At 52.0% G+C, this 13,120-nt stretch overlaps 1 protein-coding gene across 4 annotated transcripts in view; it reads right to left on the bottom strand.

The window, feature by feature from the left end:
• Nucleotides 1-13,120, bottom strand: part of SIPA1L3 (signal induced proliferation associated 1 like 3) — a 253,341-nt gene that overhangs the window by 56,676 nt on the left and 183,545 nt on the right. For all 4 annotated transcript variants that reach the window (XR_011561757.1, XM_070771991.1, XM_070771992.1 and 1 more), the window contains 2 exons: nucleotides 5,957-6,208; nucleotides 5,043-5,180 (listed from right to left, as the gene is read on the bottom strand). Coding sequence is in view for 3 of the 4 variants with exons in the window: in XM_070771991.1 (XP_070628092.1) it covers nucleotides 5,043-5,180; nucleotides 5,957-6,208 (390 nt within the window). In the remaining variant the exon portion in view is untranslated. The remainder of the gene's footprint in view (nucleotides 1-5,042; nucleotides 5,181-5,956; nucleotides 6,209-13,120) is intronic.

Genomic DNA, 13,120 nt, shown 5'->3' with positions numbered 1-13,120 from the left:
GTAAATCTAAGATAGGCTGCAGGACAGGCTCAGTCTATGAGGGTCTCTGAGTTCCTGGAAACCTGATGAATCTGGCAGGTCAAGGCCTGCAGGAGAAGACAGCAGGAGCCAGAGGAGTCCCGAAGGGGGAAATGTCTGTGGCTGGGCTGGAATGCCTGGCTTGGGTCCCACAGGCTCCAGGATGTCAACTGCGCGACAGGAAACGGGGAAAGGAGCTGAGGCCAAAGGCCACTGGGGCAGCCCAACCTGCTCCAGGGCCTCCTAAGGCTGGCTGGTGACCAGCCATGAGAAACGCTGGCGGGGTTCAGGGGCTGAGGTATGCTAGGAACGTTTGGCAGAACTTGGAACCTGGCTGGCTGTCAGAGATGAACAATACTGAGACCAGTGCCACAGAAAGCAGCATCAGGGAGCCTGGGGAGACAGGGGTGGGCTGGGAGGAGCTGGAATCTGAGGGGAAAGTGAGAGTTTTCCACTTGCCGATGCCAGAGAGCCTGAAACACAGAATCACAGCCACCTAGCATCACTGTGGGGGTGGGGACTGCTGAAGGGACCATTCCTGTGGACAGGCAGGACAGCTTTGGGTCAGAGTTGGTCCCTCGGAATCACATTGGCCCAGGTTCCTGGGAAAGTGATCCCGCCCAAGCGGATCCACTTTGTTGAGCCTTAGTTTTCCTTCTCCCTCTATACAATGGGACATGCTACCCAACTCGTGGAATTGCTAGAAACAGCTCACTGAGCTCATGTATATAGCTCAATGGGACAGTCCAGAGAACAAAGAAATAGACCCCCACAAATGTGCCCAGCTGATTTCCCCTTCCAATGAGCTTTTGCTTTAAGGAGCAAAGCAGGAGAGTGGAGGAGAAGGAGCCTTTTCAATAAATGGTGCTGGACACTGGCAGGCAAAAAAAGGAATCTCAACCTAAACCTTTCACCCTATGAAAAAACTAGCTTTAAAAAATTAACTCAATGTCAACCAGGGACTTAAATGCAAAATATAAAACAATAAAAATTTCTTAGGAGGGGAATTCCCTGGTGATTCAGTGGTGCAGATTCTGTGCTTCCACTGCAAGGGGCATGGGTTTGATCACTGGTCGGGGAACTAGGATCCCAACGTGCCAAGAGGTGCAGCTTTAAAAAAAAAAAAAAAGGAAAAAAGTCTTCAGGACTCAGGACTAGGAAAGGGTTCTAAGATTTAACACCAAAAGCAGGATCCATAAAGGGAAAACAATTGTAATTTGCATCTCACCAAAATTAAAAACTTTTGTTTTATGAAAGACTCTGTTAACAAGATGAAAAGACAAACTAATGACTGGTGGGAGGAAGTATTTGCAAACCGCAGAGCTGACAAAGGACTTGTGTCTAGAATATACAAACACTGAAACACAGAGATGTTCAACATCGTTAGCCACTGGAGAAATGCAAATTTAAACCATGATGAGCTATCATCACACCTATGAGAATAGCTAAAGTGAAAAGTGGCGATGACACCAGATAGCGATGAGGATGTGGAGAAACCGGATGACTCACAGCTTGCCAGTGGGAACGTACAATGGTACAACCACTCTGGAAAATAGTTTGGCAGTTCTTTTTAAAACTAAAAATGGACTTACCACACACTATGCAACCGTATTCTTTTCTTTTTTTCCTAAACACTTTTCTACACACAGTACTGAATGGTCAGCACACCCTTTCACTGAAATAATAATGCTCTCAACTTGTTGAGTAAGTGGCACTTGGAGAAACATCTCACACACCCCCGAAGTTTACTGAGGTGTAAGTGACACATAAAATCATAATATACTTAAAGTTGTACAATGTAATGATTTGATATATGTATACACTGTAAAATGATGACCACAATTACCATACTTAACATCTCAAATAGTTATCTTTTTTTGGGATGAGAATGTTTAAGATCTACCCACTTAGCAGATCTTAAGTGTATAATATAGAATTAACTACAGCCACCATGTGACACGTGAAATCCTCAGAACTTACTCATCTTATAACTCAGAGTTTGTGCCCCTTTGACCAACATTGTCCCATTTCCCCCACCCCCAAGTAACTACCATTCTATCTACTCTGTTTCTTTGACTTTTTTTTCATTCCACATGTGGTACTGCACAGTATTTGTCTTTCTGCTTTATTTCACTGAACATAAATGCCTTTAAGGTCCATCCACGTTATTGTAAACGGCAGGATTTCCTCTTTTTATGGTTGAATAATATTCCATTGTGTATATTACACCACGTTTCCTTTATCCATTCATCTGTCAACAGCCATTTAGGTTGTTTCTATATTTTGGCAAGCAACTGCATTCTTCGGCATTTATCGCAGAGAAGTGAAAACTTATTTTCACGCATGTTCAGAGCATGAATATTTGCATAGCCCAAACCCAGAAACTACCTGAATATTCATCAATGGTACCACACCAGCGAATATAACTCAGCAATAATAAGGATTTGACTACAGATACAGGCAAAAATGTGGAAGATTCTCAACTGAGAGAAAAAGAATCTCAAAAGGGCACATACTGTGTGATTCCTTTTATATAGCATTCATGAAGTAAGAGACCCAGAAAAGATTACTGGTTGCCAGAGGGCTAGGGGAGGGGATAGGTGTGGCTATATAGGGGTAGCCGGAGGGAGTTTCATGGTGATGGCACAGTTGAGTCTTAACTGTGGACAAAATTCCATACAGCTACATACACACAGGTAATTGGTGTATTCTGAATAAGCACTGTGGATTGTACCAATGTCAACTGCTTTGATACTGTATCAGTTATGAAAGATGTTAAATTTGGAGAGGCTGGGTGAAGGATTCAAGGAGGGCTTTATCTGTTTCTTTTAAACTTTTTGTGAATCTATAATTATTCAAATAGTTTAAAAGCAGTAAGATAGGAGGGGGGACACCAGGACTTTGGGGGGGGAAAAAAGCTCCTTGGAATTACCAAAAGCATCATCCCCACCACCTCTATTCTTGGCTGATGGCTCCACGCCAACTGCCACTTCCAGCCTCAGCCACTGTTACCACCCTGGTGCCCCCACACCTCAGACTCCTCTCCATTCCACACCATTCTGCTTACTGATGTCTGTGGCCTCTGCTCTGTTTGGAATGACTTTCTCCCTCTTTTCTGCAGCAAACTCCTATTCATCTCTCAAAGCCCTATTCAAATACCACCTGCTCTGGGCAGCCAGCTTAGACCTGGGGTTGGGCTGAGCTCCCTCCTCCAAGGCCTGAGACTATCAGAGCTCTTGGCAGTGTGTGCATCCCTTCTGAGATCTTCTCTCACCACAGCAGGTGCTGATAACAGGAACCCCTGGGTAAGTATCTCAAATATTTCTCCTGGCACCTGGAACACAGAGGGCTCTTGGGACCCACTGCAGTTGAGAGCTGAATGGTGGCTACCAGAAGATGAGAGAGTATGTTTCCCCAAGTTTTACAACAGAGGCTTAGAATCAAGCAGTGGTAAGGCGTAGAAGCTCTCGAAGTGTGTTCCCTGGGCTGGCAGCCTTGGAATCACATGGCCTACCCTAGTCCTACTAAGCTGGAAACTCGAGGGTGAGGCCCAGTTATCGGTATTTTAACAAGCCCTCCCTCTGGGTGATTCTGAGGCATGCTATTTAAACAAACTCACTCACTCACTCCATCCTTTCATCAAATATATACCAAGGATCTACCAGACCCTGAGCTGTGTGATGGTGATCATAAGAAAAAAAGTGTTATATACTGGAAAGCAGCAGGCATGTTCATGCACACATGCATGAATATGCATGCACACACACTTCTTGGGCTAACAGGATGGAGACGACTCAAGGTGGTCGGCAGGAAAAGACAAACAGAAGTGAAGGGCACGGGGGGCAACACGTCACTGTGTGGGAGGTGGGGGTACAGGGAAGGCTTCCTGGAGGAGCATCAGCACTCACATTGGAAGAGTGGGGTCTGGGGAGTCTGTGGGGGTGAAGATCATGAAGAACTTCTGGGTGGACAGAAGAACACGGGGAGGATTCTGAAAAGCACACAGCCTGCCTAGGAGATTAGAAGTGGCTGGGGTCTACGGCCATACCACCCTGAACTCGTCCCATCTTGTCTGATGTCGGAAGCTAAGCAGGGTCGGGCCTGGTCAGCACTTGGATGGGAGAAGGGGCTGGGGAGGCTAATGTGCAGGGCACTGCACGAGGCTGGAGAGGCAGGAGAGGGGGAGGGGTCCCCGGTGGCCACAGTGAAGCACAGAGGTTGTGTCATGAGAGCTCTGGGACATGTGGGGGTGGGGTTTGGAGCAGGAGATAGACATGGCCACCAGACAAAGACCCCCTGGCTACTGAGTGGGGGTGGACTAGAGGAGGTGGCACAGAGGCTGGGGGCTCAGGGAGGTGGCCAGGTCAGGGCACTGGGGAAAGGAGGAGGGGGCGGGGCAGAGATGCTCAGGAGGCTGAAGAGATGGGCCGCGGGCATCCAGGATGAGGCGTGCGGCTCTGCCCGAGGACAGGGGAGTGGTGTGGCCACCCCTCAGATAGGCACCCCAGGGGAGAAGGAAGGTTCCAGGGCACTGGAGTGGAAGGTCGCTGGAGAGTAAGCTAGAGAAACTGTGTTTATTCTGAGGGCACAGGGAGCCAGGCAGGAGTTGGGAAGATCCCCTAGGCTGCCAGACTGGGGAAGGGGACAGGACTGAAGCCTGACTGGCCCTGAAAACTGGATAATGTTGGGTGGGGGCCTGGTGTGGGGGGAGCGTGGGCTGGAGGCAGATAACAGCTGTGTTGCAAGGGGCGTGCTCAGACAAGTGATTCAGGCATTGAGAAAAATGGCAACTGAAACGCTGATGTGAGGACCGGCAGGGCCCGTCCTGGCCAGGCTGGCTTGGCCCCACATCCTAACTAACACACTCAGCCCTCTATCCCAGTGGGCCTCTGAGGACCCTGGGGAATCCAAGAGCCCCATAAAATGGCAAATAAACCTGTATGTCGGGTAAGTGCATCTCCCGAGGAAGACGGCTGCTGGCTTTCATCAGATTCCTTAACGGGAAAGAGAGAAGAGAGTCTGACCTTTCTGGGGATGGCTTGTATCTCGCGTAGGTGGCTGAGCCGGGGGTGGAGAAGCTCCCAGAAGGCTGTCGGTAGGGAGGGACTTTGTCGACCCCTGCTGGTGACGCTGTGTAAGGGGTTTCTGGGAAGCTGACGGGCCTGGAACAGAGATAGGAGAGAGGAAGGGAGTGGGGGTGAGCGAGGAGGAGAGCCCGGCCCAGTCCTGCGACCCAGCCACACCCGTGGGCTTCACCTGCTCTCCTCTGTGGGGATGGAGGCAGGGCTGCTGAGCGAAGGGCTGGGGAGGCCAGGACACCCTTTCCCTCCTTCCCACCACAGCTGAGCCCACCCCTCAGCGTCTGCAGCCTGACAGAGGCTGGACGGGCCACCCACACCTGGGACGAGACTCTCCTCTGCAAGTTGGATTCCCTCATTTCTTAGAAAATTTTCTTTATCTTTTAATACATAATGTATTCAGAAGTGCCTATCTTTTGATAAGCGGTATATGCCATCATAATAAAACAAACTACCTGAACTTACCACCCGACCAGAGGGCTAGACGTGGGGCCATGTGTACCCACGGGTGGGCTCCTCCCCGCCCCACCTCCCTGTCTCCCCCAGAAGTAATCACTCTCCTAAATTGTGTGCTTATCAGTCCCTTGACCTTTAAAACAAATATATGGTTTTAATCACACATGGTAGGGTGGATTTCCAACCGCAGGCGCTGAGTGCCCCAGCTCTGCGTCCACGCTCCAGAGGCTCATAAGGCAAGTTTAAGGCGAGGAGGAAGGGAGGGGCATGAGAATGAGAAGGCAAGGGAGAGGAGGAGGCTGGACAACAGGCGGAGGAGAGAGAGTGAAAGGCAGAGGGCGGCAGGGGGCAAGGGGAGGTGGGGGCTGGGTGGCACCCCTGGGCAGGGGTGGGGGTGTCCTTACCTCTTGCTGTGCAGGGGCTGGGACTCCCGGAAGGGGACCATGGGGGTCTGCTTCGGGGGCCGGCTCAGGGACTGGGCGTGTCCGGGGGTGGCGGGGGCGGCCCACTTGGAGGCCGGGAGAGAGTTGTGGGATGCAGGCCCACTCCACTGCCAGGGAGCATTGCTGCGGTAGGGGGGCCGGCCCCCCGGGGCCAGGCCCTCCGGCTCGGTCTTGGGCTCCGAGGTATTCATATCATAGGTTTCTGGCCACCCCCTGGGAAGGAAAACGTCGTTACTCGGAAAAGGCCCCGGCCCACCAGCGCGCAGGGCTGCTGCTTTGCAGCCCAGATCTGAACAGTCTTCTATTTTAAAGGCCGAGTGGGGACGCTTCAAACTTGTCTGAAATGGAGCAGCTCTGTGTCCTCAGCCCAGACAGGGTCCAACACAGTGGCCCCGACTGCGGGGCACACTCTACTTCATCTCCCCGTCCCCTCCTCTTCCTCTTTCCCGGTCTCTCCCTTCACCCTGACCCAGGCCTCCAGTTGGCCAGTGTCCTCCTCAGGCTGGCGCGGCGCCCCCACCCTCCCTTGGCAGTACGCAGGGCCAGAAAGGCGGATGCCCTCAGCATCAAAGGACAGTATCTGCCTTGTTCCAAATAAGCTCAAAGGCAGCTGGAAGAGGAGCAGGTGACCTACTTTGCAGGGTGGTTAGAAAAAAAAAAAAGCCACGAAAAATCCAGAACCTTGAAATAGATGCAGAACGGCCTGTGACTCCCCCTAGACCAGGCTGGCTCACGCACCGCAATGTTCCTGGCTCAGGGCGGGGGGCTCCGCAGGCTGGGCTGGCGTCCTCCGCCTCCGCTGCAGTGCAGCGTGGGAGGGGGCTCTGAGCCCGAGCAGGGGGCCGTGCTCACAAAACACACCTCCCAGCGGCTGTGGGAGCCGAGCTGGTAGGAGCCCTGGGCCTGGAAGCTGTCAGGCCCACACTGAGCCAACCCTCTGTGGTTCTCCTGAGCCCCCTGGAGCCTGGGGCACTTTCAGGGTCACCCGGCAAAAGATCTGGTGGTTGTGGTGGCTGTGGACCCAGGTCATGTCTGCTAAGGAGGCATCAAAAAGTGACCCAGGAATGTTCTCTGGCACCTGGGCCAGACACACAGTGCCCTCGGCAGCACCGGAGCTGGAGCTGATATTCAGAAGCGCCTTCCAGCAGCTTCTCTGGATCAGTAGGTGCCCACGCCTCACCAGGTGCCCGGTGAGGAACGAAAGCATACAAACGCCTAACAGGACCTGCAGATCTGCCAGGCCCAGGTGGACGTGGTACCACCGTGGACCCAGGCAGTGCGTACCCGCTGCTCCTGCCTGCCTGGCTTCTACACCCCCTTCTGAGAACAGGTCTGTGTGCTCTGGGTGGGGTGGATCCCACTTCCTGGCTCCAGGTATGAGCATGTGACCCAGGCCAGCCAATCAGAAGCGCTTCTTTGAGATGACAGGCACAGGATTGTCAGGTGCCCCAAGCTGAGCCAATCAAAGACAGTGAGGATCAACTCGAACTGCTGCAAGGGGGGTGGGCAAGGTGGGGGGTAGGTGGTAAGAAAAAGATCTGTTTCACTGGGCTGCTGAGCTGGGGAGACCTAAGCTGGAGCTGCGATGAGGAAGAGGTGGCTTGAGAATGATAGCAACGCAGAAAATGAGACAGGTGAGATTCTTGATGAAGACGTCCAAGACCCTGCATAAAGCTACATTTCAATCTTGCCCTATCTCCCGGTCTTCTTAGGTGCATTAGCCAGTAAAGTCTCTCTTTTGCTGCTTCACCTCTGTTGCTGGTTATTATCAGTAGATACACTGAAGAGAGAAGCAAATCGAGGCACAGAGAAGTTAAGTAACCTATCCAAGGTCACACAGCCAGCAAGAGGCAGAAACTGAATTGATTGATTTATCCTTTTTTTGGCTGTGCCATGGGGCTTATAGAATTTTAGTTCCCTGACCAGGGATTGAACCCACGCCCTGGCAGTGAAAGCACTGGATTACCAGGGAATTTCCAGAAACTGGATTTAAAGATAGTAAGCTGACTTGAAAGGCCACAACTTTAACCACCATACACACTGGCTCACTGGGACAGTGTGGGAGCCAGTGGGTAGATTCCACGGGCCTGTGACTTCTGCCCCTGTTACTGAAAGCTCCACCTTTGGCCAAGAGTCCCTGGTCATGACCTCAAAGAGGGAAAACAATCATTGGAGGGCAGCACAGAGTGACAGACAGCCAGGGCGCCACAGGCAGACAGCTGGTTCGGATCACAGCTCTGCTGCTTATGGCCCATGTAGTCTTGGGTGAAGGAGTTTCCTTCTCAGAGCCTCAGTTTCCTCATCTGCAAAATGGGGGTGGTGGCGAACATCAGCAAAAAGTCTGGTGCATGCCAAGTGCTTAACATATATCTCCAGCCGATTCTGTGGACTCTGCCTGCCATTCCCACAAGCTCAGAAGCAGAAGCCTTCTTTCCATTTTCTGAAGTCCAGCCACACCCACCTGGGGGCTCTGGAACAAATTCCTTCCCCGTGATCTGAGATCCATCAGCATCTAGATCACCCTGAGCGCTCAGTAAAGGAAAGCAGATGCCTGGGCCCATCTCAGCTCCTCTGAATCACAGTCCTCTTTGAGGCGGGGTCCAGGAAGCTGCATTTTACCAAGCTGCCAGGGATGATGCTGACATGAGAAAGTTTAAGAAGCTCCTTTCACTGATCCAGTTTTAGGATTGTTTTTAAAAATTAAAGTGTTATTAGACGGCATCTCTGTCCACCAGTTACACCCACCAGAAGCACCCACAGCTGCCAGGTTTTTACATATTCTTGACTCACTGCATTTTCTGTAAACAATCAATTACTACTCCAACACACGGATGACCTGGGATTTACTTAGCCAGTCTCCTATGGCTGGACATCTAGTTTCTTCTAGTCTTTTGCTTGACCAACAATGCTGCACTAAAGATTCCCTCTCCAACCTCTCAGCCGTGTGTGGAAGACGCCTGGTGATGGATGCCCAGGTTCGCAAACCACTTTTCCTATCTGCCTCCTTCTCTTTGATTCCCAACAGCCTAGTTTCTGGAGGCCATGGGGACTCCTTTCTCTCTCTCCAACTCACTCACTTGTGGGGTTTCAATTCCCCTTCTCAGGGAGGAGCACCCCGTCCCCCTTCAGATATCTTGAATCCAAATGAGGAACCAAAGGCGTCCTAGATCAGCTTCCCCATCAGGCAGGACAGACACAGTGAGATGAGCCTGTACAAACATGCCAGATCACCATGACACACCGCACTGGGGGCTCTGGGATGTCCCTTCTGGCTACCTGGTCCATCTGGGAAAGGCTCACTTGAGAACCCCAGCCTCATGGTCTGGGGGTGTGAGTACGACCCCCTGTATTCTATGCAGTGTCTGAAGAGCCTGGGGTCCAGACCCAGGCCCTACAAAGCCTGGCCGGTGGCAGGGATCATGACAACCAGGCTAGGAGGCCAGGGTCATAGCAACAGGTTGGAGGAACCGCAAAGCTAGGATATCAGCTCTGTAAACGAGATCAGCCAGACCCCTCTGCGCTTGAAGAGCCACACACACCACGCAAGTCCCAACCCACACCTCTCCTGTTTTGGTGGCTGCCTTGTAAAGGGAGCCGGATGATAGCTTTCCTCATAAACAGGGTGGGGAGTGGAACCCGTCTGTCTGGTCACGCCCTCCTCGGCCTCATCTCCCCAGAGCTGGAGAAGGGAGCCTGCAGATGCTGCCTTTCACTCAGCTGGTCCCTACCTGCAGGTCCAAGGACCTTTGTGTGGCCTCTGGCGCTTCCAAGCTTTGGAGAGTCATCCAACAGGCGGGCTGCTACTGTGTGTGTGTGTCTATGTGTGTTTGCGTGTGTATGCAATGAGGCAGAAGGGTTACCTCAGCTTGACTTGCCCCTGCAGAGCTCGGCACGGGTGTGGCCTGGCCTTGGCCCCATGCAGGGGTGGAGGAAGCCCCGGAAGAGGGCTGGGAGAAGGGGATGCCTGGGGCCTGACTGGAGTCCCAAGGCTAGGGGACTGGAACCTGGGTGGCCAAGCCCTGGGTTGTGGCAGGGTTGAACCCTGCCCAGAACTGTCCCCTACCAAGTTCAGAGCAAGCAAGACTCAAGAAGGTGGGAGGGTGCATCTAGGACTCACACGCCCACAGCTCGAGACTGCTATGACAGGAAGCAGAATACACGGAGATGGGAAACGTGGATTGAGTTTTGCTCTGCCACTTAGTAGCCGTGCAACTCTGCACAAGACTGTGGTCCACCCCGGGTGTCAGTTTTCTTATCTGTAAACCAGGGATCACACCAGCCCTGGGAGACCACGTGTGTAAGCTCTCAGTGTCCCCTCATCGCGTGCCTTTCTCTTGGCTCACCCTGTTCCAGCCACGTGACCCTCCATTCTGGTCCGTCAACAACCCAAGAGCCTCTTGTTCTTACCCTCCCCTCCCCACAGGGCCTGTCTCTTGGTTCCTTCTCACCCGCAGGCCTTCCCTGACCACCCAGTCTGATGTCAGGTCGGGCCTAGTGTTCCTCACACCCAGGACCTCACGGCCGGTGTCTTCTGAGTGCCTCTTACAGGCCAAGTCCTGTGCTGTGTGCTCTGTGGGCCTCCCCTCCTCCCACCTTACAGCCACTTTTGGGCAAAAGCTCCATTAACGTCCCTATTTTATAAATGAGGAAACAGGCACAGAGTGGTGGGGACATTTGCCAGGGTCACAGTTAATAAGAGGAGGAGCCTGGACTCAAACGCAGGCAGCCTCCCTGCAGGTCTGCCTTCCCGCTACGCCCAGTGATTTCCACCTGGACTGTGTGAACCATCTCACTGGCTCACTTTCTTATTGGTTGTCTTCTCCAGTCCATCCATCGGGGCTGTGAGGGCCAGGCCCGGACTGTCCTCTGTGCAGCTGTGCTTCCGGCCTCGGGATGTAGTGATTCTAGAACCACTGTTTCCACGTCATCGCTGGAGGTTGCTAGGGTACCAATTCATTCTTCTCAGAATCACATCTATCCTGCCTTCTCTGTACAAATTATACCTCAGAGGAATCAAATGGTTGCTGAAGGAATGTTCTTTTTGGAAGAATTCCAGCCAATAAACGAAGAAAGGATTTCCTTGGTGGTGGGCCGGTGGTTAAGAATCCGCCTGCCAACGCAGGGGACACAGGTTCAATCCCTGGTCTGAGAAGATCCGACACGCCGAGGGGCAACTAAGCCCGTGAGCCTCAACTACGGAGGCTGTGCTCTAGAGCCCGGAGCAGCAACTACTGAGGCTCCGTGCCCTAGAGCCCGTGCTCCGCGACGAGAGCAGCCACTGCAATGAGAAGCCTGTGCACTGCAGCTAGAGAACAGCCCCGCTCACGGCAACTGGAGAAACCTGGCGGGCAGCAACAAAGACGCAGCACAAAGAACTTTTTAAAAATAAAGAAGGAAGGCTAGAACTGAGGACATCACTTGAGTGCGACCCGTCATGACACAGGGGATCCAGACAAGGATCACAAACGGCTGCTGAGAGCCGAGGGGAAACGTACAGCGTTTAGGGTCAGGCTGCCACCCTAGGAACCCTCTGACTGCCCTTCGTATCACTCCCACAGGGACAGCCAGACGTGTGGCGCCTCCTGATGGATGCACACCTGGGAAGTGCTGTGACCAAAGGAAATTCAGGGACCTCCCTGGCAGTTAAGACTTCGCTTTCCAAGCCAGGGAACGTGGGTTCGATCCCTGGTCGGAAAACTAAGACCCCACATGCCTCACAGCCAAGGAACCGAAACAAACCAAAAGTAATATTGTAACAAGTCCAATGAAGTCTTTAAAATGGTCCACATCAAAAAAAATCTTCAGAAAAACAAAAGGAAATTCAACTAGAATCTGATCAAGCTTTTATGCTGAACTCCAGTTTGTGGGAAATACACGTGTTAGAAGAACAGGTTAAAGGGCATCAGCAGGATGCAAGCAGCTAAACCCAGGAAGCAGGAAACTGAAAAACAAGAGATCCGGTTTCCTCCCAAAACAAAAGGTAAGAAAAAAATAAGATTTTTTAAAAAGAGATTCATCAACCAAATGCCACAGGAAGAGCCTGTGGTACAAAAGAAGTTAAAGATGGACAGGGGAGTTGAGGCAGTCTGCTAAATTTTTTTAAGGTCCTGACTGGGTAGAGATACAGTCGAAGGAGTGAGACTGCTTCAAATAATCTAAGGTGGACAGGTATGGGATTAAAAACAAACAAAAACAAAATAAGAACTGGCCACATGTTGACAGATGTTGGAACAGGGGACTTAGCATGCTTTTACTATGCTTGAAATACGGGACTTCCCTGGTGGTCCAGGGGTTAAGAATCCACCTTCCAAGGCAGGGGATGCAGGTTCAGTTTCTGGTTGGGGAACTAAGATTCCATAAGCCATGGAGCGCCTAAGCCCATGCGCCAACCACAAACGTGCCACGTGCAGCAACCAAGACCTGATGCAGACAAATAAATAAATCCTAGAGAAAAATGTCTGAAACAGTCCATTAAAACAAAACAAAAAGAAACAAATCCTGCACTGGCTTCCCAGTGAACAAAACCCAAGCTTGGCACTGTGTCCAGGAAGGGCCCCCAGTCTGCCCCCACGCCCAGGCCCTCTCTTCCATCTCAGCCTTGCTCAGTGTGCTCCACACCACACTCCCTGTGCTGCAGGAACCCTCCCCCTCCATACGCTGACACTCTGGAGACCCTGCCCTGGCCTGTCCATGGCCTGGGTTCTGCTGGCCTGGAAAATCCCACTGCAGCCTCCACCAGGGAGCCTTCCCTGACCACCTGTTAGCCCCTTCTATGACCCTGCTCTTCTCCTCGGATCTCTTCACTGCCTGGTCCTGTGTTACACACCTGTTTAATGACTGCCTGTCAGGACACAAACTCCAAGGGAATGGGTGCTTTTATTTTGTTCACTGCTAAATCCTACTCAAGACTTCAAATGGAGTGTATACACAGTAGGGGCTCAGTAAATGTGTGCTGAACAAATGATGAGGCACATTGTACCTTCAGGCAAGGTCTTTTTTCCCACTATTTTTTGGCTACGCCTCGAGGTATGTGGGATCTCAGTTCCCCAGCTAGGGATCAAACCCACACCCCCTGCAGTGGAAACGCTGTCTTAACCACTGGACCGCTAGGGAACTCTCAGGCAA

The sequence above is a fragment of the Bos indicus genome, chromosome 18 (genome assembly GCF_029378745.1).
Source record: "Bos indicus isolate NIAB-ARS_2022 breed Sahiwal x Tharparkar chromosome 18, NIAB-ARS_B.indTharparkar_mat_pri_1.0, whole genome shotgun sequence".
Taxonomy (NCBI): domain Eukaryota; kingdom Metazoa; phylum Chordata; class Mammalia; order Artiodactyla; family Bovidae; genus Bos; species Bos indicus.
The sequence above is the reverse complement of the archived record's forward strand: the minus strand, read 5'-3'. Positions and strand labels throughout refer to the sequence as shown.